At 42.4% G+C, this 26,865-nt stretch overlaps 1 protein-coding gene across 4 annotated transcripts; it reads right to left on the bottom strand.

Annotated features, from left to right (window-relative positions):
- Positions 1–1,116: 1,116 nt before the first annotated feature.
- Positions 1,117–26,246, bottom strand: LOC125745410 (glutamate receptor-interacting protein 2-like). Of its 4 annotated transcripts, none has more exons than XM_049018261.1 (25): positions 25,906–26,246; positions 22,155–22,235; positions 19,010–19,145; positions 17,905–18,050; positions 17,362–17,448; positions 16,939–17,014; positions 16,111–16,256; positions 15,660–15,807; positions 15,189–15,337; positions 13,849–13,980; positions 13,508–13,672; positions 12,960–13,146; positions 9,922–10,067; positions 9,384–9,464; positions 7,969–8,032; positions 7,526–7,671; positions 7,103–7,247; positions 6,735–6,874; positions 6,391–6,567; positions 6,167–6,320; positions 3,680–3,797; positions 3,310–3,504; positions 2,902–3,048; positions 2,308–2,517; positions 1,117–2,158 (listed from the first exon to the last, which is right to left on the bottom strand). In XM_049018261.1, exons 1-24 carry the CDS (start codon positions 25,943–25,945, stop codon positions 2,320–2,322), a joined length of 3,204 nt encoding a protein of 1,067 aa, XP_048874218.1. In that variant the 5' UTR covers positions 25,946–26,246; the 3' UTR covers positions 1,117–2,158; positions 2,308–2,319. The 4 variants fall into 4 exon arrangements, with proteins under 4 accessions (XP_048874218.1, XP_048874219.1, XP_048874220.1 ...); XM_049018262.1 differs by having other exon boundaries at positions 19,010–19,142; XM_049018263.1 differs by having other exon boundaries at positions 22,155–22,232.
- Between the last annotated feature and the right edge of the window lie 619 nt (positions 26,247–26,865).

Raw genomic sequence — 26,865 nt, 5'->3', positions numbered from 1 at the left:
ACTGTAATCTTTAATCTCATATTCATATCTAGGTCACCCTCAACAGCTGCTGGCAAATAAGCCGACGCACAGTAAGAGTGTTTGCAAAATGTGCAAAAAAGCAGAAAGCGTTGTGCACTCTGGCTGACAGAATGGAGCAGCCTTTGCTCTGGTCTAAAACTCCTAGTCAAGGCAAAGAAATACTTAACAGGATGCACAGTGATCAAGTACATATGGTCTGTTTGCATTAATTATGTACTTTTTTAAAAACCATCCCAGACAACATATTGGCCAACTGTACAGGAGAATGTACCGGCAGCACAAATCAGTTGTCAAGGTTGAAGACTTATTTATTGCCAAAAATGTGAAGTAACTAAAATGACAAACTTTTGTTTATACCTCTACTTTTTATTTTTAAAAGACTCAGAGGACACAAATGTATGTCTTAAGTTTTTTTTGAAGGACGGCTTTAGAGCAATAACATGTCAATCCAACCAAAATTATATCTAAGGGTGTCTAACCAGACTTGCCACACTAATATAATACACTTTTTAAAAAAGCTACAATATCAGTACAATCATATAATCCCACTGTGGTCAGTCTTAAGGTGGTTAATCATAATCATTTGATCACCTGTACAACACGGATCGTTTCCAAATTGTAACACTACACTAATAACATGCATACCATAATGTACTTTGTACTGTCAAACACAACATCTTATTCAAAAAACAACTGGTTATATTGGTTGAATAGTTAGAGGTGCTGTACATAAAACTGCACAGAGAAAAGAACATTCCCCATATAATGTGGATCCCAGTCATCAAAATAAACAAAGCATACATTGATTTGACTTGTTTTACAGTCTGGTGAGCTAAGCTGATTGGCTAAGCACACTTAAGATCATTAGAAAAGGGGGGCAAAGTCTGAGTCTTATTGACAGGGATTGTGCCTCTGAACTCAGCCCACGCCATAACCAAAGCAGCTTTTTCCTCTAACAGCACTTGGCTCTATGCATGCACTAATGCAGCTGAGAGAGAATCTGTATTATGTGCAAATCCTGAGTTGCCCTTTGTACAAGGCTGCATTTGGGAACTACGCGGAATTCCATGTGGGATTTCCTGACCACACGACAAGTTTTCCTTAAAAATATTTATTTAAAACATTTAAAATTCAGAATACATTCTGGCACTGATATTTAATAGTAACACATAGTAAAGGATTTAAATTTTTCCATATATGAGCTTCGATTTTTTTTCTAACTTGGAACAAATCGTGTATTTTTGCACAAGAGTTCAATGAAACACGAACTGGTTGAAAAATATCAACACAAAAACACGACCGACAGACCATGCGGACATAATGCCACGACAAAAACAAAATGAGGAAACCAATGCAATTAAACTTTCAAAAATATGTCTGCAAACTATAATATATTAAACATGAAGGGCTCTGTTTCTGTGGGGGCTGAGTAAGAGGTAGGAACAGACATGAATGGAACCCCCTGGTGAAACTGACGTAGACTACAAACAAATCAGTGAAGAGACCATTGGGTGAATGGTGATTAACGGGCGATTACCAGATTTATGTAACGAGGCTACAAAAAGGTGACAATCTAAAATGGTGCGATACTAATCTAATAACACACAGTAAGAATGAAAAACACAATGGTGAGGCGATATTTAAGAGGCAGTAACAAAGTAACTTCAAGAAAACAATTGTGCTTTACCATTATAATTAGTGATTTGGTGACAGCGCTCTTAAGTCCTCTGTTTTTTGAATAATTTACTACATTTACATTGTGTGAACTGCCACAAATACAGTGCTGACTGACACAAATTAGTGTATATCGTGATTGACCCATGTGTGGACTCAGCATTGTGACTTTGTACTATGACATTCTGCAGGTTGTGCTGGACTATGACAGAGCAGCTCTTGGGAGGCAGAGGGCTAAGGTTCACATTGGTTGTAAGCAGCAGCTAATCTCATATCTATGTACATACAGTAACTAAGGGAATCCTCACCGCTGGTTTTAAGCAGGTTTCCTTCAGTCTCTCTCCTGTAGTGCGCTGCTGAGAGAAGCAGAGGGGGGGGGGGGGGCTGTTCTTTTTGCTACCCAGAATTCTTCACACTTGGCATCCGCCTTAGTACTCTCAGTATCTGGGTAGATTTCTGTTATCTGCAGATCACACCAGTCATTCCCAGTATTATTAAAACAACTGACAATGACAGATTAAATAAGATAATACAAGCACTAGCTCGCCATGCCTTACTTATTTACTGAAACACATAGTAATATGCAATGACAAAAATGCAGTCGTCGCTCACCCGTGCCTCATGTTATAAGTGTATAGTGTGTGTCTGGCTTTCTCTGGCATTGAGCTGTGTGGCAGATGGGTCCTCACAGTCCACAAACTGTCCCGGAGTCGCAGGAACCAGCGGGTTCCTACTTATCACTAATTCCAGCTTGTCCCCCGTGTCTGTGATAAGGGGCACAGCCAGGCAGCAGTCCGAGTCACTTGTGCGTACATGGTTCACCTGTGGTATGGAAATAACCTGTGTTGGTCTTTCGAGTACAAGGTCATTTTCTGTGTTCAGCCAACATCACACACTGAATTTTTTTTTCTGAAGCTAGTATAGCTTTAATTACACTAAATAATTCCAGGAAGATTGCGTTTAGAGATTATTAGCTTTTACACAATCCAAGCCTGAGTCAGGAGTAATTTCTGTTTTAACTGTATACCTTGCTAATCTTTGGCTGGTTCTTTCATTACTTATCATTCTTTTATGTACAAAAGCATTTAGCCACATTTTATCTGCTCACCTAAATCACCTAAAAATGTCTGTTGAGAGTGGCATTTTCAATGCTAATTAGGCACAAACCAGGCAAAATGTAAAAGGCAAGCAGGAGGAGCACAGTACCTGGAGAATGTGGTCAAAGGGCTTCAGCCCAGCTTTATCAGCGGGGCCTTCCGGGCGAACCATATTAACATAAATGCCACTCTGAAGGTAGCCGTCTGATATACTGAAGCCAAAGTCATGAGTCTCTAGATCCTTCATTATCGTTACCTAAAGTCAGTGGGAAGGCAAAATTCTCAGCAGAGTGCAGATCTAAATGTCTATGTTCCCACCATCAGAATCCTTAATTCTTACCCGGCGAACAATTTTTTACATTATCAGAAATTCATAAATACTTCATGGGTTATCATGGCCTTTTCTGTTTCTAGCAAGCAAATGCTGTGGGGAAGAAGACAAACTGCTAACTGCATGTGCTTGTGACAGAACAGGAGACGTGCTGCCCGACATGGACAGGTGGGCTCTGCAAGGCACCTTGAGCAGCTCAAGAGCTGTTAGAGATAAGGAGCCCTCTAGTCCTTCCTCTATGCTGTCAGGCATCCAGGCACTCTCACAACCAATCAAGAAGTTGTTATTCTTGGCATTGCTCATCCTCAGCGGGTTCACCAAGTCATGTGACTTGTGCGAGTCCATATCCAGACTGAAGGTGCTGCCACTCATTATCGATGCCTGCAAGAGAACAGCATGCATCATAGCTGTTATAAAACCATTAGTGATTCTCTTTCTTCTGAGCAACTTAAATAGTTTAAATCAAGCATTTAAATAATACAACTTACTCGTTGAAATATTTGAAAGTGTAGTTTTTGTAAAGGTTAATGCTTATAGGCTTAAGTGACTTAATTACCTCAATCTCCCTCAAAAGCTCTGACTGCCCACAAGTCTCCAGATCTTCCAGGGCCTGGCACCAGAGCATGTCCTGCTGGTCCAGCGCAAGGTTGCTCTGCAGCCTCCGTAAACCATCTCTGCACCATTGCAAGGACAAACAAGAGATGCACAGGTAACAACATCTTCTGACTGCCAGTCCAAGTGGGCTAAGCCATTAGACATCAGCAGCGTCTCATGCCAGCGGGCAACAGAAAATTAAGGCGCAACACACAAAATAAATAGTGATGCTTTTACTGAAAAAAATCGGAGGGAGGGGAGTAGAAAGCAATTATATGACCAGCTGTGGACCGATGCCATGTAGCCAAAGCGGTAAGAAGCAGGAAGAAGCAAATGAAAAAAAAAAAACTGTGTGGAATTACTTCAAACCTGAACCACACAATGCACCCTGACTGAATGCTTTTTCATAAGGTGGTGAGGTGTGTTATCTAAAAATGGCGAAATCATCAGGATTCATGCTGAAAGGTACACTTTAAAAATGTGTACAGCAGGCATTAAGCAAAAATGGAAACTTAATATGAAGTACAACGTCCATATTTTGCAAATGGTTTCCGAACATCCCATTTTTCTGTGGAATGTAAACTGGGAGTCAGTGTCAATATTTTTAAGGATTTATATCAATTACATGGAACAGTATTCAGTAACGCACCACATTAACTGCTGTGGAAGTGAAATTGGACATTGGCAGGCCTGGGAGGGAGGCATATTGGGTTTGTTATGTCTTAGGCCTTAGGCAAGAAGAGATTGTTTTGAATACTGTGTGACCTCGCTTCGCGATAGCTGCCTGCAGTAAGTTCCGCAGACCCTGAAGAAAGCTTGGACCTTGGAGAGGCAGACAGCGGAACAAAAGGGGGGGAGAAACCACCGGCAGGAAGAGATTGGAAGCTGCCCCAACTGGTACACAATGAGTTATAGGTTTATAAAATAGTTGCAGCAGACAATATATAGCATGTTACACGGGAGTGCAAAAGTATAAGTAATCATGTTAGTCATACTAATCATATGTTAACTATGTATTTGCAGTGATTCAATGACAAGGACGCCAATGTGTTAATCATTAATCAATGGAACACCCAAACATTAATAGTGATTCAATATCATATGATCAATATCTATATACATATCTCAAGTAGAGTCTAGAAGCCCAGACAGATTCCGGTAAACTGAGCAAGATGGGTGGATTTTACCTTGCTACCAAGGTGAACCAATAGAGCAGGAGAATTGTGTTTGTTATACGTTTCAGCTCGGTTTGTTAGTGTTTTGTGACCAATCAGGACTTAGAAGTCCTTATTGGGAATTGGGAGTTATGGTTTAACAACTGGTTGCTCTGGTACCAAGTGCCAGAGTGTGATGGGAGCACTTTGCTGGATTGGTGGAATAAAAGAGATTTTCTTTACTCACCAAACTGAAAGCTCCAGATTTTTATTCTAAGTGACTCTCTGTTATCAGAGAGGTTGATTTATAATTTTTTTACCACACTGCACCTTCAAAATACCGTTACAATGCATTCGCAGAACATTCATAACCATCATGCAACTATACCTAAACACCCTATCTTAACTTAATATATACATTACAAACACTGTATGATTATAATGTTTGTTATCATATAATGTTCACAATGTATACTACAGCTATTAAGGTATGTTAGGATGCTTATGAACATTCTATGAATGCATTATAAAGGCATTATGAAGGTGCACTGAATGTTCTATGAATGCAGAATGAACACATTATAAATGTGCAGTTAATGTTACCTAGTATTCTTATATTCATTTTAAATATCGTATTTACATAACCCTCATTCTATGGGTGTAGCAAAGCAATACTTTAATATTTTAAAGTCATTTGCAAGCATACAAGTATTTCAATGTGATCATGTGGATATGAGTATTAAAATTCAGCAGTAGAAATTAAGAAGTATACTCTTGATAATTAATATCTTAATAATGTGAATGAGTAACAATATTGGTAATCAGTTTTAATTTTCCACATAATGATTAACTGATTTCTCTTCTGCATGCACCCCCTATGATCATGGTATTTTGTAATGGCGCAAGTAACCAGAATTTTGTAATCAACTGTTATAATTTTGTGTGTATTAACCTGACTGTAAGAATTAACTTCGCTGTAAGAAAAGCTGATTTTCTGAAGCAAGAATGAAAGATGTGGCCAAGCTGCAGGCCCCAGCAATGGGTCAAGTCTAAGGCTGAACCGCATTAAATTACAGATGACAGATGCATTTTGTTTATATTCGAGTTCTAACTCTAAAGCCAAAACAACTCATTTGTGGTTATCATATTGATGCTTAAGGGCATCAGCTGCTAGTCAGCCTTTGGTTTTTAATGGATGCATCAACAGTGTTGGATTTGCTAAAAACTACAGCCAATGTTTCATTAAGTTGATATTGCTATATTTAAAAAAAAAAATCCACAAAGGGTCAACCTACCCAGAAGGCTTGTCCCAGTTGTTGTTACTGAACTCTTCATTACTTATAGGGCATTTCTTGCACCCACCAGCAGGCAGTGCATTGTTGTTCTGTGTAGTTCTGTGCCACTTGTCAAGTTCCAGGGAAACATCTGAAACTAGATGGGTGTGGGTCCCTGCATCAAAGACAAGAGCATTAGAAAAGCCTGGTAGACATACATGTGAGATGTTTCCTGTTGTCATTACCTAGGCCTCCACCACCAACATCAGTGCTAGATCCAGACCCATCCCAGGATTCCATTGCAGAATCCACACTTGGAATGGTGCCAGAATAGATCTCAGACAGTCTAGTGGACTTCTGGGAGTTGTCATCGTCAGCTAGATCATTTGTCAATTCAGATTTCTTTCCTTCTGTGCCAAGCTCTGAAGGAGGACAATATAAAAATTAATTAAAATTTCTTTCTTTGTCAAGTTCCGTGACGAATCTTCTGTAATACGAGTGACTATGTAGTGCAGGAAACTCAAAGTGCTAATCGTTTGAGGATTTCTGTCTTATCTGCTGAGGTTTTCGAGTTTCCCTCCACTCCTACCATTGATTTGCTTCTTGATCTTGAGAGTGACCGTTTCTCCTGCCATCTGCAGCAGGTGGATGGCTTCGCTCAGCGGTTTTCCCTTCAGACTCACACCATTGAGAGCCAGAATGCGATCCCCTATGTGGATGGCTCCGGTCCTGCAGGGGCCAGTAGAAGCTTTAATCAAAAAGGCCAACAACCGGTAGTTTTTCCAATGGCGTTTCAGAGAGAAAGCTTAACATTTTTCTTCTTTCCAAGTGTTTCACTCAATAGCCATATGTATATAAAAGGACTTGCATTGCAAACAGATACTTTTTAAATTCCAAATGGCATTAGGAGAATAACAACAGATATACTAAGACGATCAAGTACTCATAAGTACTCACCTCTCAGCAAGACCCCTCTTGGAAAGACCTGAGATAACGATAGGATCAAAAGGCTCTTCAGTCCCTGAGATGGTGATCCCCAGTGGGCCGCCGAATCTCTGCAGCTCGACAGTGTAGATGATGCAGCCAGACATGTCCTGCTCATCTTAAGCACAGAGACACCACTCACACAACCCACTGAAGACTATGGCATGTCGCCGTATGCCTTCCACCTGCTGATGTCTGGCTACATCTTATGTCTCAAAAATCAGGTCTATCATAGTTGATCATGTATTTAGGGGAGTATAACTAAGTAAAACGCTACCCCAGGACAGCTCACAGTCAGCTCATCTTCACGTATCCCCTATAATCCCCCAAAAAACAAGAACAGAAAACGAGGAAGCCTGAGTAAACGGGGCCACTGTCCGGCCGCCCGTGTCTCACCGGCATTGTCCTCATCTTTTTGGATTTTCAGCTTCACAAGGTCATCTGACTGCTGGAGGAGCTGCAAAGCATCATCCATGGTGCAGTTTTCCAGGCGAACGTTGTCAATAGCCAGCAGCTTGTCCCCAGGCTCCAGAGTACCTGTCCTGTGTGAAAGAATGAGAAAAGCGATCAAAGCTTTTCTGGATGAACTGAAAGGAGCAGGAGTACAAGCCTTTGCCATGGAGGGCTGCACTGCCTCCGGCTGCGTTCACTACCCGTCCGTATTTCAGAGGAAGAATTAACAAAAAATTACAGCAAAAAAGATGAATCTGGCATACGCCAATATTCACTGCCTGTCCCTTTCTATGACTAACACGTTTAATGATAAAGGAGACGTTTTGAAAACTCTTTCCATAGATTGAGAAAAATACATTGATTGTGTAGTTAGATGTGACACAAACCTCTGTGCTATGCTGCCCTTCCTGACGTCTGAGATGATGAGAGGCTGTCCAGGTCTTTTACTTGCTTTTGGAAGAAAAAGAATGCATTTACATTTCGGAAGTATACAGTGGTTATACTCAGTGTACACACCCCTGTTAAAATGCCAGGTTTTTGCCATGTAAAAAAAAAAAAAAAAAAAAAAGAGACACGATAAATATTTTCAGAACTTTTCTCACCTTTAAAATGTGACATGTAACCTGTACAATTCAATTGAAAAAAAAGTCTGTTTGGGGGTAAAATATTAATTAAACAAACTTACAATACGCTGGCTGCATAAGTGTCACACCCTTAAACTAATACTTTGTTGAAGCACCTTTTGATTTAATTACAGCATTCAGATGTTTTTGAGTAGGAGTTGATCTTGACTACACTTCCTTGCAAAAGTGCTCCAAATAGTCTTGTGCACAGATGCACAAGAGCTAAAAACGACGTTTTTGGTAGAGTAAGTAAATTATCCAATGTTTCCTAACTTTTATACTGTATTCATATCCCTTCAGTGATCTATGAGTTTTTGAAGCATTTTCAGATACCTTCAGTGACAGATGACATTCCAACCTTTCAACATGTCAATCTTACTGTTTTGTTCCTATTTTGGTAGAGGACACCCATTCACTTGTAAAGTTCTGGAGAGTACTGTGATACTTGAGTATGAGTTCAACCAAATACATCTCCAAAACCAGAGTAAGAAATAGTTAAAGAAATAGGATGTTAAATAACAACATGCAAATATTTTACATGCAAACTTACATGCTATAAGGCTAAATCGTAGCACATGATTAAAAGGCTGGTTCATATTTCTTTGCACACAGCCAACACTCGTGCATCCACTCTGTGCATGAGTACACGGACACGTTCATAGTTCTCCAGTCAAGAGGCGTACTTTGCACATGCGCACAACTTGTATTAATAATAATAATAATAATTATTATAAATAATCATTTAAATTATTCTGATATGCCCTGCACACGTACCGCAGCAGTGAGATTTGTACCCGTTCTCACAGGTTTGCCAACTTTAGTCAACTGGCTGGCGTGAGATTTTCAATTCGATACAAGTCCACACTCACATACACACGCATTTACCTGTATGTAAGAGCCTTATTACTTTTTAAGTAAAGTCTGTAGGTTTTGCAAACGCCAGCGTTCGTCGAAAACCATGCATGTTGGTATTTAAAGTGGGCGCTAGCGAATCGATCATGCGCAGTGTGCCCGGAGCTGCACAGGCACAAATTTGGAGTGCAGCAGGCGTTCGTCCGCGGAGGCGTACAATGACGTCAAAAATGTTATAAAGGTTCGCGCGGACAAGTCCGCAAGTATGCGTGCGAATAAGTATGAACCAGCCTTAAGGAGAAACATCTGGAAATGTAGATGCTCACCACTCAGGGTGATCCCAAGGTCCACACCTCGCTTCCTGGGCAGCTTTACATTAAAAGTCCCACTGCTGGGTACTACAGATTCTGCCAGAAGGGAGAATTAATAAAACCAGTCTAGTCAGCAACACACTATTGTGTCACATGTCATTTGCATCTTAGCTACAGCTAGTGAAAAATTCCGTATTGGAAATGAGGATCATTTCAAAGGAATGATACAAATGAAATATGCATTTCCAGTACAGGTTGTTTCAATAATATGAAGTATTTTTCCCCTAATGCAGCAGCAATTAAGTTATCCATTATTATTAATCATCTACATATCCAGCTTCCTTTGCTTGATGCAGCCCTGGACAAAAAAAAAAATTCTCATTTAGTATGAAATAATTATGTATTTGCCTGCAAATTTTGGGGAAAAAAATATTCTATTGAATGTACATTCAATTTGCTTGTATGCTTTTGATCAAGAACTAAAATAGGCAAAGACCATTGAACAGCAAGATAACACTGTCACCACCCTTAATAGTTTGAGGAACTGCCAAACCTGCCACGTCAAACTCGATCCCCAACGTCACATGACTGGTAAGAGCAGCATCCCGTAGAAGCTGAGTTGCGTCTTCTAACGTTCCATCCTCAGTCAAAATGCCATTGATGGACAGCAGCCTGTCACCGGCCTGAAGCAGTCCACACCTGTCAGCCAAGCACAGACACATGGAGGGAGAGCCCCTTAAACATTTCAAAACAGGTCACCAACAAACACAACACAAGCAGTGATAAAAGTGAGCCTGGTCCTTGTGCCTGGCTACAGATACTACTGGAAGCATGTGAGATTCCTCTAACCAATGCACTGAGAAGGGATTGCTATTTAAGGTGCAGATCCTCACCCTGCCCCAGTCGGCAGGTTCCCGCATTGGTATTCTGTATTACTTAAGTCACTTTAGACAGAAGACGGTTCATAGCCTAGCTTATAAGCAGGGCTCGAGTTGTCATAGGACGCACGTGGATGCCTTCCACAGAAGAAAAAAATTATATAACCAAAATTATATAACCAAAATATACCACCTCACCTTCCCCCTAAACTGTTCTATGTAGCTTCACTCAGGTACAGGTGAATATACTAACTGTACCAGGGGTACTCAACTGGCGAATTCCGCTCCACATCCAGACTGAAACAATTTAATCCAGACCACAACAATCAGTTACCTTGCCCCCCCCAATATAATTTTATGTATTCAGGGGCCCCCAGAAAGTTATAGGCCCCCTCAATCTTCCAGGGTGTCCATGCCCCTGCCGCACTCCTGCCCCCATCATCCCTCCCGAAATATTTTTACAGCTGAACCACTGCTTTCAACACAGCAAAGGCCCACACTGGACAGCAACAGACTGACATGCAGCTGATAGGGCTTTATGTCTCCACCTTTGATTACAGTTCTCTCCCATAGTAACATTCTTACTCTTCTGCAATACAGGCTTATGAGGCATATGGAAATGTTTCTAGGTGCAAGAGCAAAGCGTTTTAAGAGCAGCACTGCCAACTGTAATGGTAAGAACTAAAGGATGTGAAAAAAGTCAAACTAGTAGATTATTTTTGGTTCAATTTTCTACTTTCCAGTAATAACTGTAAAAACATGCTGGCATATCGACCCTTCATGTGTTTAATGCTCAGTCCCAAAAATAAAGCTTGCAGACAAGAGCATACCTCCAAGTTCATGTCCCACTGAGTGTTGACTCAGATATGCTACTGGCAGAAAATAAATTAGCTCAATTCTACTGGATGCATATCTATATGAAATACAGGAAGTATACTACAAACTTCCTGCTTTAAGCAGTAACGGACCCTGTATCCAATGACATTCGCAGGGCCTCTGTGTAGCCGTTGTTGTGTACAGGCATCCTATCCTCACTCAGACTGCAGTCCCACACATGTATGGCCCCCCTCTGTGGAGGAATCAGGGATGGTTTACTGAATCACAAGAAGCTTACCATGAATTGCAGTGCACAATATCGAGAAAGAAATGGAGGAAAGCACACGTCACTGAAGAACGCACACTGCAATGCAATTAACTCATAAATGAATAAGAAACACTGTTGCAACTAATTGAGGAAGCGCTGCTGTGATGTCTGTGGTAGCAGGATTTGTAGCGCGTTCGCTAAAACAAGCTGAGCTACACTTGAGTCACTAATTAAGAATTAACCTCTCCCAGGGCATCAAGTTGGCAAAAAGGGAGTCAAGAGACACTTCATCTGTTCGAAAGACGCACGACGCATGTGGCAGGGTATCCAAGCCATCCCTGACTTCAAGACCCCGTCATGTGTGTGTGAAGCCGACGCCTCTCTCCCAGATGCACTCAACCACTTCTACGGCAGGTTTGAGGCCCAGAACATTGAGCCAGTGCGGAAGACCACACCCCCGCCAGACGACCGAGTGCCGTTCCTGTCTGCAGCCAGCGTGAGAACGACCCTTGCTAGAGTAAGCCCATGGAAAGCTGCTGGACCCAGCAACGTAATCGGACGTGTGCTCAGACATTTTCAACACCTCCCTGAGGCAAGCTGTCCTCCCACAGTGCTTCCACCACCATCAGACCTCTTCCAAAGAAGGTCATCGTCTCCAAGCTCAACGACCACCGCCCAGTAGCACTTACTCCAATTGCCATGAAATGCTTTCAGCGATTACTCCTGAGCCACATCAAGAACCAGCTCCCCCACCATGCTAGATCCACTGCAGTTCATGTACCGCACAAACAGATCAACAGACGATGCAATCTCACTTGCACTTCACCTGTCCCTGTCACACCCGGAACACCGAAACACCCACGTGAGGATGCTGTTCGTCGACTTCAGCTCAGCATTCAACACTATCATCCCTCAGCAGCTGATCACCAAGCTGGACCTGCTCGGACTGAACACCTCCACCCGCAACTGGATCCTGGACTTCCTCACTGGAAGGTCCCAGACAGCCCAGATCGGCAACATTACTTACTTAACTCTACTCTAGGCAGCTATGAAGTTTCAGTAAATCCACCCATTAAAGATTAAAATCAAATAAATGTGATCATTGGAACTGCAGGAGTCATAAAACAGTAGATCAGGAGAAATAAGGGGTTATTATAAACGGTAGATCAAAGTGACATAGTCCAATAATCCGTACCTTACAAGACTTTTTTTTTCACATTAATTGTATTTGATTGCCGAGTTGTTCAATCGTTATTTCCACTGCACTGTCATGTGCTCACTATCAATAACAACAATTATTTAACTCAACCTAAAACAAACCAACATTATATTATTCACTTGTCAAGAAGAAATCATATCCCATTCAATTTTCTGTCTCGCTCATCACAGCTAGAGATATGAACACATCAATTAATGGCTGTACGATGCAATTGAACTGCAGACCTACTGTAACATTTAAACAAGTAACCTTTCTAAACACCTTAAGCGCTGCAATACCTGCAGGTTCCAACATGCTGATCAAATACACATTATACACAAGCTTTGAGGTATATTGTGAGTGGAATTTGGAATCCCATGCATTTATTTTGTATTTCTATTAGAGTAATTTTATGTGTTGGTTTGACTTACCTCTCAGCTGGGCTGTGGGGCGCGATGGAGCGGATTACTGGGGGGGCACTCAGGGTTTCTATGGTAAAAACACCCCCTTGCAGCTGAAGGCCAAAACCATTGAGGGGGTCACCCAGTATGGTGACATCACAGGTGTCAGGATGCACAATCTGACCCCCTGGAGCCACAGTGCTGGATGCCAAGGACACTGGTGTAGCAGTAGGAGAGAGGAATGCAATTCACAAGTCATACCTGACATATAGTGCTTATGTAGTGTTCAACTCTAAGCAGCTATCAAGTTAATCATGCAAACATGTGAATGTGTATTCTTCACAAACGCATGCATTTTTCCTCTAGTCCAAGGGTCTCAAACTCCAGTCCTTGGTGGCTAGATCCCTGTGTAACTTAGGCATTTCCCTGTTCCACCACAAATGATTCAGCTCAAGAGCTGCATGGTAATTAGCACAAGGAGTTGAATCAGGTGTGTTGAAGGAGGGGAAACCCAAACATGTGCAGGGCTCCACCCCCCAGGACTGGAGTCTGACATCCCTGCTCTAGCCTCCACATACAAGAGCTCTTGTGCTCCTTGACTCTTTGCCTTCTGCTCAGCATTGAGCTGTGGGGGCTGGTGGGCAGGATGGAGCAGGCAGGGGAGATGGGACGCGGCGCAGGGCAGGAGGGCTGGCTGCCCAGGCCTGATGTGCTGGTGGAGGCGGGCGACATGTTGCTGGATGCTTGCGGAGAAACAAGAGACCACCACCGATAAGTCAATGCAAAAATCTTCAGAGAACCAAATGCATCACACCGTCCATGATGATGATGATGATAACAACATCAGCAGAATAAAGTGCAGCGTGCATGTACACAGCTGCTCGTAAAGCAGAGTACAGCAGACAGCCCCGCTACTTACACCTGCAGGGTTCCTGGGAGGCTTGGTTGCTGGTGCCCCCCCAGGGGGCCTTACACTGGCCGGGGTGCTGACCATGGCAGTAGCTCACGCAGGGGTCCCAGCAGTGGTGCTGCTCACTCCGCTGCACCTTCACTGCACACAGAAACCTGTGGTCAGCATGTACACTCTGAGCTAAGGACAGGAACACCTCACTGAATGCAGAGCAGAGATCTCGCACGCTAATAGCGTCATCAGATTCAGTACTTTAACAGTCCTCAGTGTGTGATTGACATTGTGGAAACGTCAGTATTTCGTTGAGTTTCCCCTTTAACACTGGAGTGACACCAAGTGCAAATCGTGGATAAACTCCTTACTTTTACTGGCCAATTTAGCAAGAACCGGAAACAGATGCGTTTGTAACATTTGTGATCTTTGAATTAAAAAGGCTTTGTTTTTTTAAATTACTTCGGCAAGCACAATTTAACAAGTTAAAACTAGGACAAGAGAGAAAAGCTTTTTGGACAGTTAAAAAGGTTGATTTACAGCTTCGATTTGGGAAGCCTTCGCAGCGTCCTTTCTTGCTTTTGATTGGCTTGGAAATTATCCAATTAGCCCTTCTTAAGATACAGAACACCTGCCATTATACTGAGTGTGAGGCTTGTGATTTTACTGTTTATTTAGTGCAAACAGAATAAATTCAAGTAGTGTTTCCGTTATAGAAAATGTATTAATGCTTTTGGGTTTTTTTTTCTACTAACTGAGTATTCTGAAGTCTTGCTAACTTCAATTTAATTTAGCATTCCCTTCTGTATATAAAAATCTGTGCTGTTTTTACTCTTGATAGTTAATTTAGGTGGTACAAGTCTGTTTGTCAGAAGCTGAAGTACTGCTTTTGTTACATTTTTTCTTCATATGAAGTATTTTGTTAGTATATATGAGTTGCTGTTATTCTGACTGAAATATAGAGGAATGAAATGGAAAGATTATGCTCTTGTGTCATCCTTCATACCCAAATGTGGTTAGGTGTACTTGTGCTCTGAATTTCCTATAGTGCATGCATAGGTGTTCTGCAGTGGACTGGTGCCCTATTCTGCATGAAATATACGCTGGGCTGCTCCACCCACGGCCTTAATTGGGTTAAGTGGCTGTTAGATGGAGATTGGTCTCTGAAGCCTGAAATCTGGGCCAATATTAAAAGCATATCCAGCTGAAAAGACGGTGATAAACTGGCTGAGCATCACTGTACCTCTCAGGTCAGCTTTGTTACTGAAATACCTCTTGGCCCAATATGTGTAAGAACTTCTGCATCATGTACATTAATTGGCGTCATTCGCACTATAAACTTTCCTGGTCTTACACACCAGTCTCACGTGGTCTGCTGGGCAGGATCTCCAAGCTTGCTTGGTTAGTAGAGCTGGATATGAGGCGCGCCGCCTCCAGGACTGAGCAGTGCTCTGTGCTGGTGCCATTGATGGACAGGACGTGATCACCGACGCGCAGTGCCCCGCACCTGCAGCCGAAACAGACAGGCGGCAAGAGCTTAAGGGCAGGGCTGGGAACAACCTATGCAAAAGATCTGTTGGCTAAGCGAGATAGATTGCTTGTAATGTATTAACTATTAGCTTTACTTGGACATCACTTTGGACAGAAGTGTTTGCTAAATAAATATATAGCATTCTACAGGGACTGGACATTGATGTGAATGTGGAACTGGGAGTCTGGCTACCTGCCCTGAAATATGGAGGACATGCAAATAGTGTCAGTGGGACAGAGGCGCAAAAGCACATGAGCAATGATGCAGGTCAGAGGGACGGAGTCAGAGACTGCTATACCTGTCTGCAGCGCTGGCTGCCTTAATCTTCTCTATGGCAATGACCTGCTTGTCCCTGTGTGCTGCAGACGCCAGGCTGATCCCCAGCGATGCCCCTGGAGGCTTCTCTATCTCCACCAGCCGGGGCCCCGAGGTGCCCGTCATCGTACCTGAAGAAGCAGAATCAATCCGAATTAAAGCTCTAGCCCACCTCCCTCCAAAGTGCATAAGTAGCTGCATGCATGTGTGTGTGTGATTAACAACTTAGTTAACCGCAAGACGCATGGTCATGAATCAGACACGCTAAGGCCATAAAAAGCGAAGGACTGGCACCTTTCAACCGTGCAACGAAACAGGGCGAGCCCTCCAAAAGAGGTCCTTGTAGAACGATTCACTAATCACATTAATAGTGAAGAGTGAGCTAGAGAGAGTTTATGGACTGCTGTGTCCATGCGGTAGGATGCGTCACTCACCTACAGTGGCCACGTCGTATTCAACCTGCAGAAGCACCTCCGGACCGCAGCCCATTATGATGCTCAGGGCCTCTGTGTGGCTCTTGTTGTGTACGGGCATCCCATCCACACTCAGGATGCGATCTCCCACATGCATTGTCCCCTCTCTGGGGAGGGAAATCAGGTTTTTTTTTTTTTGCTGGGTCGCAGCAATTTTACGCAACAGTCGGACTCGCAGTGACACGCTAACAAATTTAGTGTCACAATGCATCAATGCTATTACATTTAATATATAAATCATATATGATGCATTTTATATTAACATAAACATTGCTCTATTTGCCATTTGCAGTTGTACATCGGAACGCTTCTCTTCACTAACCCTATCTTGCTCTCCATAACTTGGGGGTCACAGCACAGGGTCAGCTAACATGCAGCACCCCTAGAGCTGGGGGGGTTAAGGGCCTTAGACCGTTACTCCACCAGCCCACGGACATGTGAATGTTCTGCCGAGGTTTACACCAGCAGGCTTCTGATCACAGGCACAGAGAGTGAGCACGCTGAGCCAGATAGATATACTGTATATCAGGTATTTGGGGTAGCATGGTGGGTCAAACCTCTAGGGCTAAAACCAGTCCCCCCCAACCTTGCTCTGTGTGTGGAGTTTGCATGTATAACAGAGGTAGTGTGTGAGTGTGCCCAGTAATGGAAAGGCATCCTATCCAGGTCAAACCCCTGACTTGTGCCCTGTGCATCCTAATTTGTGCCATAAGCTCCCACAACCCTGTGATGGATAAGCATCTGGAAGATGGATGGATGTCAGATATTGAAACTTAATTAGCACAATACCGGTCGGCTGGGCCTCCTGGTCTCACATAGGTGACCACTAGGGGGCGTGACTTACGCCACTCTTCATGAAAACCACCTGAAAAACATGGTAACGCACTCGCTGTAAAGTGCAATCATACGCATGTAATGCATTTCCAGTGGCTTGCAGAAGTCTTGAACAGTATAAACAATTGGTAGCTACTTACCCAAAAGTAGTGGCTCTGCTAAATATTTTTTAGTTTTGATTTTCTTTAAAAATGTTCTGACTAATACATTTTGACTTTGAAAACTTAGTATGTGAGGGTACAAGTACTTATAGGAAGATTATTTGTTTGTCATTTCACATTCAGGCAAATTTGATCATTTTAAAGTGGTATTAATCTGTATATGTACAGTATTTCCGTGCATTTATATAGAAAGACAGTCATGTCAGACCCTGCTCACCTCGCATGACAAAGCCACAGCTGTTGTCTTTTTTTCGCAAGCGTATGTCGATGATCTTGGGAATTGAGTCTGAGCTACTGTCCGGAGCTGGGTGAGCAGAAACAGGAGAGAATGCGGTGTCCATGTGAACCATACAGCCTGTTTACCCTCCTTTCCTTGCTTTCCCTTTTCTCTGTTTTTTGTATAATTCTGTATCAATGACGATGCAATATATCACAACACACCCATGTACAGCGCCTTTGGATGACTGTTGTGAAAGGCGTTACATAAAAATTAATTGAATTGAATTCAGTACTGAGCACCCTTACTCTGCCCTGTGTAGTGCATGCAGCAATTGATGCTAGGTGCTAAATTACATGCATTAAGAGTGAGCATGTTCTGAATTTCATTCTAAATTGCTCTCTGAACAAAATTCAGCAAAGACCACAGGAGTCTCTGCAGTATTTACTGCACCTCAGCAGGCTGATTCCCCTGGCCTTTCACTACTTATTGGTTGCACAGATGAGAAATTAGAAAAAAAGAGAGAAAATTCTCAAGTCCTACCAGCAGGGGGCAGCTCATACTCCACCTCGAGCACCACACGCTCTCCCACGTTCTTTAGCAGGCTGATAATCTCCTCCTGCCGCAGCCGGGCAAGGTGGATGCCATTTACAGATGTGATGTAATCCCCCACATTCAGCTGATCACTCCTACAACAGGCAGAACTCAGGTCAGGTTTACCACTATACAGTCGGGTGATCAGCCTTTTAAAATATGAATTACTTAGCCGTAGCACTTAAATGTCACTTTAGATCCTTTCCACATCTAGCCAGATGCAGTATCCATTCCGTCTTGTTGTATATGTTAAAGCAAGTGATAGTTATTTCCCTAAAAGGAAATAATTTTTAAAGGATGGTAGAAAAATTGTAAATAGAAGAAATTCAAAAGTCATTTCACCTACATTTATAATCTAAATTGACAAGCATAATACGATTGTGTTCTTTTTCCACCCCATAAGCATTAATAATTTGATGTATTTTCACAATTCCCAATTAAATTGCATTGTTTACAATGAGATATCCAGCTTCTTCAATTTCTCTCTTTTTTTGTGTTATACTGCACTTTCATCTCTTCAGTGACACGTGATGCTTTTAAGGAAAATATTTTCTATATAAATTTGTATGAGATTTGGCAGCTAATCTGCCTCTGAAAGCCTGTGATTCATCGTTAACACTTCAAACCAAACAGTGCAGCTGAGATGGGAGCCGAAATGATGCAATGCCTTCATGTGATTATATGCAGAGAGTCTACACACATTTATTTAGATGCTAATTAGACAAATACATGTTTTTTCCTTGATTGTCTGTGGCTCCCATTCCTGCTATTGCATATTTTTCCAGAGGAGACATGAAGAAGAGAAGCTCCTGCAATAATGATTTCCACTGCTAATTTATACAGCTAAAGCATTATCGAATAATATCTGTAGAGGTACCTTTTTGAAAGGGAATAAATACACATCTGTGTTTGTGTACAAAATCCATGTTTGTATTTCTGAGTGCCTTAGAGAAATCTGACCCTGTGCAGCACCAGGCAGTTCCTGCACCAGGCAATTCCTTAAAGATGCCATAAGCCTGCACAGTGCCTAAGAAACAGGTAGCCAAGCACTGACCTGGCAGCTAGTGCCCCGGGCCTCAGCTTGGACACCCTGGGAGTGGCATCCTTGTCTGTGCCCCCTGACACAGTCAGGCCCAGCGTGCTGCCGTCCTTGCGACTGAGTTCCACCGTAGTCACCCCCCGACATTCTTCTGTGGACAATAACAAGAATCACACAGGACTCTTGTCCATTTTTATTCTGTGCAATCTGACAATATAGTAGGTCAACAGGTTAAAATGCACCTGAGCAACTGCTACAATTCGTTTTAAGGATTAAATACAGCAGCTGATATATTGTGGATACAATGACAAAAAAAACTTGAAATTTCATTAAAAAGTTTGTAACATGGTTAAGGTTCTGAAAACAGCAATAAGGGCTCTGCCAAAGATCATTTATTATGGGTTTCATAATTATGACTTAGTATCTCGGGGGTGGCATGGTGGTGCAGTGGTTAGCACTGTTGCCTCACACCTCTGGGACCCGGGTTCGAGTCTCCGTGTGGGTCACATGTGTGTGGAGTTTGCATGTTCTCCCCATGTCGTCGTGGGGTTTCCTCCGGGTACTCCGGTTTCCCCCCACGGTCCAAAAACATGCTGAGGCTAATTGGAGTAGCTAAGTTGCCCTAAGTGTGCATGTGTGAGTGAATGGTGTGTGAGTGTGCCCTGCAATGGGCTGGCCCTCCATCCTGGGTTGTTCCCTGCCTCGTGCCCATAGCTTCCAGGATAGGCTCCGGGTGACCCAGTAGGATAAGCGGTTTGGAAAATGGATGGAGGTGCTTGAGTATAAATTTGTATGATTTTTGATTTGTCGTTGTTTTTCTGTTCGTTTTCCATCCCCTTCCACACACTATAGTGCCTGGGATGTGACACCATTCCTCAATGGGAAATTCTCGGGGAGTTTTGCTAAGGGTGACAGAAAGCAGTTTCACACGTGATGGATAATTTTCTGTAGCTGTTCACGCGGATTCATTTCTGCTGGCTGGGATCCCAAACCAAAGTGATCCCTTATAATCATGCTCATCAAGCCATTCATGGTCTATGGACCACAGGCCTAAAGGCATCATCATCCTGGAAGAAAGCCCTCCCACTGTAACAGAAATGTTTCAGAACAGGATGAATAATTATCCATGATGGCCTTATATCTACTGGAGTTTGGGGTGGAGAAGACACAGAGTATTCCAGGAAAATTAATGTCATGCAATGCAACACTTTATACACTGAAACAAATGATATATCTCTTGCTGAAATTATGAAACCGCCTGTCCCTTATTTGCAGACATTCAGCTGATTCAGAGTTGCTCATTTGTTGTTAAATTAATACAATGCATAGACATTGTGGTCAAGCAGCATATCTGTTGTCCACAGCAGGCCCTAGTCTTACTAACAGTACATCACCTTAGCAACTGTTCCTTCTGTTAGCCTTTGTAACCGAAGCCAGTGCCCAACAAACACCCCCTCTCTCAGAACTGACTGGTAGCCATGGTAATGAAAATACTTGTAAATTATGTGTTTATTATACACTCCGTAAGCACAATAGGATGTTAATTGCTTAATTAATTTAAATAGTACTGTACACTTGTTTGGAGAGATCAGCTTTCAATAAACAGCATATGGAGAAAAGTATTGGGACACACCTTTTAATTGAATTCGGGTATTTCATTCGGACCCATAGCCACAGGTGTATAAAAGGAAAAGCAGAAACTGTTGTATAGTTACATAGTGCTTTACATAGTGCGTTACATAGTGCGTTACATAGTGCGTAAAGGTCAGCAGTGCTCTGTTGACTCAGTAGCTGTAGAGTTCCAACCCTCCTCTGGCATTAACCCCAGCACAAAAACTGTGCACTGGGAGCTTCATGGAAAGGGCCTTCATAGCTGAGCAGCTGGATGCAAGCCTTACGTCACCAAGCACAATGCCAAGTGTCGGATGCAGTGGTGTAAAATGCACCAAGACTGCACTCTGGAGCAGTGGAGACGTGTTCTGTGGAGAGACGAATCATGCTTCTCTATCTGGCAGTCTGATGAATGAATCTGGGTTTGTTAGATGCCAAGAGAGAACCTTACCTGCCTGACTGCATTGTGCCATATATAAAGTTTGGTGGAGGAGGGATAATGGTATGGGGTTGTTTTCCCATGGGTTGGGCTAGGCCGCTTAGCTCCAGTGAAGGCAACTTAATGCTTCAGCATAGAAAGACATTTTGGAAAATTCTATGTTTCCAACTTTGTGGGAAGAGTTCGGAGAAGGTCCTTTTCTGCTCCAGCATGACTGTGCCCCAGTGCATAAAGCAAGGTCCATAGAGACATAATTGTGTGAGTTTGGTGTGGAAGAACTTGACTGGGTTGCACAGAGCCCTGACCTCAACCCCATCAAACACCTTTTGGATTAACTAGAACAGAGTTTGCAAGCCAGACCTTCATGTCCAACATCAGTACCAGATCTCACAAATGCTCTTCTGGATGAATGGACAAACATTAGCACAGACACACTCCAAAATCTTGTGGAAAGCCTCCCCAGAAGAGTGGCAACTGTTATACTCCACACAGGTGTCTCTGGATTTAGAATGGGACGTCATAAAAGTTCGTGTAGGTGTACTGGCCAGGTGTCCTAATGCTTTTTGCCCATGCCTTTCCTTCATTTTTGTCTTCCTGTTTCCATATTTTTGTATTATTCCGTCTTAATGGCATTGCAATGTATCACAACACACCCATGTAAAGCATCTTGGAGCGACTCTGTTGTGAAAGGCGATATTAAAAAAAATAAATTTAATTGAATTGTGTACTTCGCATCCTCTCGTTTACTCAGCTCCTTCCTTTGTTTTGGCAGTTACTTTTATAATCATGAATTCTCCAGTTTTCTCTCATAGTCCAAAAACATGCCTTCAGACAAACGCTCTAACTTTGTCATTAATGTATGATTTTATGTGAGCGTGTATTTATGTTCCCTGTGGTGGAAAGGCATCCCATCCAGGGTGAACACCAGTGTTGTGCCCTTTGCTGTCTAGAATAGACCCACCTGTGAAGAGGTTGGCAGATGGATGGAGTATATATTAAAAGAATATTGTAGAAACAAAATTGTGTACAAAAATCATGCACCACACTTCAGCCATTTTCAGTCGCCCTTAGCCGATTGTATGGTAATCGAGGCGTAAGTAATGACTGTACCTTGAACACTTTGTTTTAAGCTGGATAGCTGATCATCAGATGCTGTGGAGTTCTTGCTTCCCTTATAGTAAGGGCTGTCTTCTACAAGTGGAGGGAAAATGTGACTTAACGGCCAGGCAGGATACAGACAACCCTACTCAGAGCATGCATTTCACATTAATAACTAGCATCTCAGCCGATACAACATACAGAGGTGGCTCATTCAGGTTACCCCATTAAGAATACACTTATACACTTCCACACTTGGCAGGTGATTTCACATGCTTAGCACAAGTATCCAAGGGTGTCCCATCCCTCAAATAAGTCAGGTGTAGTGCACTTAATGTGCACTTTGTCTAAACTTTGGAAAATACCGCATGGAAGTGGTCTTTAGCGAAGTATAGAGACCACAGTGCAGTGCATCGGTGATGACTAATGTTTACATTAAACACAAGGAAGTCTGTTGGCATATCAGAGCGTAAGAAGTCTCCAATGAACTTTCAGTTTACATGCACAAAGTTGTAAAGAATGCTTACATAGCCTAGGCTATAGTGAGTGACCAAACACAGCTAACACAAATGATAACATACTTGTAGCATGTTTGTTGTTCACCTCTTCAGGTATCAAATGTGTCCCATTGTTTTAATGCCTGGGCACTTGAGCTCTTTACATGCACTTGAACACTTGTGTCTTATAGCAACATATATCCCCAAAGTGTGAAGTATCAGTGAGTTTGTACTTAAGGGCAGTAAATGGGACGAAGCCGCAGAGTACGCAACTGGTTTGTTGGAACAAAATCTTGCTCCAGACTTTTACTTTCTAGACCTGAAGTATCCACCTCTAACAATATATTATGTGCTTTCAGTCAGGGAGATTCACATAATGTCCCTGAGTTTTAATTGGCATAGTGCATGTGAAACTCCTGGCCTCTGGAGAATTCACTTTGCCACATGCTGTGCTGCCTGTTCCAAACGTTACATTGTAATTTATCTCTGCCCCAAAGAATGGAGACATCCACCATGGACAAGTAGAGCCTGTATTTTGACAAAATAAGATCGGAAGCAAACATCTCACATACTTGGGCTACATTGTCTAATAATGTTTTAATTGAAAAAGCTCCAGATATAAGGTAAAACATCAACCTTCTTCTGACGTGTGGTATTTTATTGAAATGAATAGCTGATATGTAAGTCAGCCTCATACGTTGTTTAAGATAAAATATACTCTGGACTTCATTTAAGTGATGGTCCTCTAGAAGCAGAATGTTACACGCTCACTTTATTCTGGTCATTTAATTCAATAAATCTGACCTTTTCAAGCCTGTGTTCCTGTTTCTGTTAATAGTTAAATGATAGGATAAAAACGAAAAAGTTTAGTGTTACCCAAGTGATACGCAACAGCCAAGAAACAACATTTTGAAAATTATCTTCTTCAAAACAAAACACAACGAACAACATATACATTTCTCTACCTTAGCCTGGCTCCGACACTCTGATATCAATGCTTTCAGAGCACCAAGTTTCAGTTGATATAATATATATAAGTGAGATATAACTAAAAATTTGTTCAGCCATTGGCTTTTATACTGTAGAATGTTGTATTGAATAAGATGGTATTGAGCCTGAGGCGTGGTACCCATGATGGCCAATGACATGTGTCAGTCCACCGTGTGCTGAGAAGGTTTAGGGAAATGTGGGAATCATACCGTTGCACTAAAGCCCTTTGTATTATAATGAGCGATGAGGTGGAAACAGACTTTGGGAAATACAGTGCTTTTCCCCCCTAACTGCCAATTTGTGGCATGTAAAGACTTCGTAAAATCAGTAAATACCCAGATCATACCTCTCCCCCACCCCACACTGACAGAACACCTATCTCAGCCTGAAAGCTCTGCAGTCTTGTCAGCTTCAGCAGAAATGTGAGGTGGCTGCAACCCTGCTGATAGGAAATTTGAGCAGCTTTTCCATCTGCTGGGAAAATGTTTTTGCCACTTAATTTACACTGTTAGAACGAAGCCTGATTGGCTTCAGCTTTGGCTCCTGACACAAGATGCAATCAGGATGCGCCAAAGGGACCAAGAGCCTGTATAATCTAACAGCAGATCACTGATTAGGAGAAGCATTTAAAGCATCTATGGATTGGGGCATCGATGGATAAGGTGAATATTATATGGATCTAGTGGTGCCCCTTTACAATAAGGCAACCTATATAAAGGGTTTATTAATGGTTTATAATCTGGTTATTAATTAGGTTGTAACACTTTGTAAATTATTAATAGACACTTTTAAACAAGTTACAACAGTTTTCTTTTTATTAATGAGTTACTACCATTTACTAGTGGCAAACGGAGTCTTATTGTGAAATGGTACCAATTTAGTTATGAGGCCTCATAAGTGGGAATAACTGGAATGTTACTTAGAAACTGGTTAGGAGTTATTTCATTATCATATTCTTTAAATAGTGCTGGGTCAAGTTGGAAGGCTGCCATTGTAGTGGAGGGTATAGCCTCCATTCACTGTTTCTCCTGAGAATGTCACAATGCTGTATTAATGGCTGTCAAAGAGGAAGAATGAATAAAGAATGTACAGTATGCTATCAATACATAAAAAACAAAACTAGGTTATTATATTGAAAAATCTTCCTTTGACCCTATTGATGACACCCTTTGAATGGCCTCCTCATCTTCCCAGATTTGTTCTCATGCCTTCAGGCATCTGATCTACCAAAAATGAAGTTTATAAAACCATCACAGTTTAGCACACATATAGTGAGCTGATTGTAACTTCACATTGGCTTAGTCCTGTGGGATTTCCCTATGAAGGAACCTCCTGTCCTTGTTTTGATTTTAGGCGCCTTGAAGTCAAATCAATGATTTGTTTAGCTCAGAAAATATATATATTTTTTTATTTCACAAGCTCTAAAGAGATATTTACGGTATTCTTAAATCCCTTTGGTAAATTTTGTTCTGAGGTTTTGAAACAATGAGAGACAATGATGTACAATGTTTATTTTGGTTGCATGCATGTCCTTACATTGCACTTTCTGGTACAATAACGAGAGCAGTGCATCGCCCTCAGATATAAAAAACCATCAGGCAACAAAGTGATTCTTCTGCTACATGGTTTACTGGGTGAAAAGACCCAAAGTAGCGCATTCAAGCCCTGCCGGATGACACCATTCCAAAAATAGGCTGCACGCAGTAATGTGCTAACAACGTCTGGAGAATTGCAGCTCTATTTTAAGAGGCATCGCATTCTGTCATCTAGAATTCGCTTTAATTTCATGAGCCGGATGAATTTCACTTTTGCCCAAAAAAAAATTTTGTTTTCTTTATTTATCAGAGAGGGATTGACACCTCGTTCTGTTCTTTTACGACACTGTCGGCTGCATAGTGTTTCATCCCCATGTTCACCTACTTCCAGTTCCACTGAGAGATGATAGGAAAAGTACGAATGTGACGTTCTGCGTTAGGTGGAACTCTAATATAATCAAGAAAATTACATTCAGCTGGCTCGTTTCAATTAGAAGGCTAACTGCACTGATATGGGGGTTTTGTGCTTTAAAATCCTCCCACTTACCATTCAGCACAGAGGGATACCCCCCCCCCATTTCACACAGGCATGCTGCTCCCACAAAGCTGCCCCATGTTCTCCCCACATCTGCACAAAGGTTACCTTCGCATCCCACAGCCACCTTGCTCCAGCAGTGCTTACTCCTATTTTCTCTTATCACCGCTTGCCCGCGCACAGCCCACCTTCCCAATACGGCTTACCTACACTCTTCTTCACTTCCCTTCTCAGGGCACAAAGCATGTCTCCAGTCCTTGGTGGTGCTGCTATATTGAGTGCAGTACGCCAGCGACGTCTTGGTCCTCAGCAGGGGAGAGTGAAGATGCTCGTCATGCTCCCTGCGCGAGGACTGGATCTGATGCTTCCGGTGAAGTCCCTTAATCCTTCTGTGGATCTCTTCAGACGCAGCCTGCTGCTCTACATGGTTTTGCTGCTACACAAATTCTTCACATTGAAGAAGCATCCGCTGAAAAGCAGGGCATCCAATGAAACGTGGGCATGGCAGTCACAAGCTCCAAGCTATCTCATTCAGCTCTGCCAGCTGGAAAACAACAGCGTTTGCCCCCAAAGCAGGCGGTGCCTGTTCCAACCCCCTTTCTTTAATTCTTTGGTTTTCATTAGCCTTGGACTCAAAATGCATGAAAAAGTATGGTTTGTGAAAAAATAATAATGCAGAATGATTTACACAGCTAATGCTCAGTTTCAAATTGTTTCATAGCGACATAGCATGCTGTGGAAGCTAATTTTTGAAAAAAGCCCATCATGTAAGATTCATCTTGCCTTCTCTGCAAATCTTGCTGTAAAGATTATTAATGTGGTACTGGTCCCTGGCAATAAATAATGCTGGTGTCATGCATACACCTCTTAGTCTGTCTAATTGCTTCTGTCCTTGATGATGGGATGTGAAAATGTACTCCTTCTGCCCCCCCCCCCCCCCCCCCCCATCGATGGAATTGCAAGCTGTTGCCCTACCTTTCCAGTATGTCCAAAACTCCATTCTTCTCAAACCTGCCCACAAAGACAGCTGTTCTAGGCAGTTATTGTTCTCCAATTCCCAGCAAACAGAATGAACAATCGGACGGTTCCACAGGCAACCTATTCTACCCACCTGGCCAGCATGGTGCTCATCTCAGTTGTGGACTGGGTCTTATCCCCAGAAATGG

This window comes from Brienomyrus brachyistius, chromosome 6 (genome assembly GCF_023856365.1).
Source record: "Brienomyrus brachyistius isolate T26 chromosome 6, BBRACH_0.4, whole genome shotgun sequence".
Lineage (NCBI taxonomy): Eukaryota > Metazoa > Chordata > Actinopteri > Osteoglossiformes > Mormyridae > Brienomyrus > Brienomyrus brachyistius.
The sequence above is the reverse complement of the archived record's forward strand: the minus strand, read 5'-3'. Positions and strand labels throughout refer to the sequence as shown.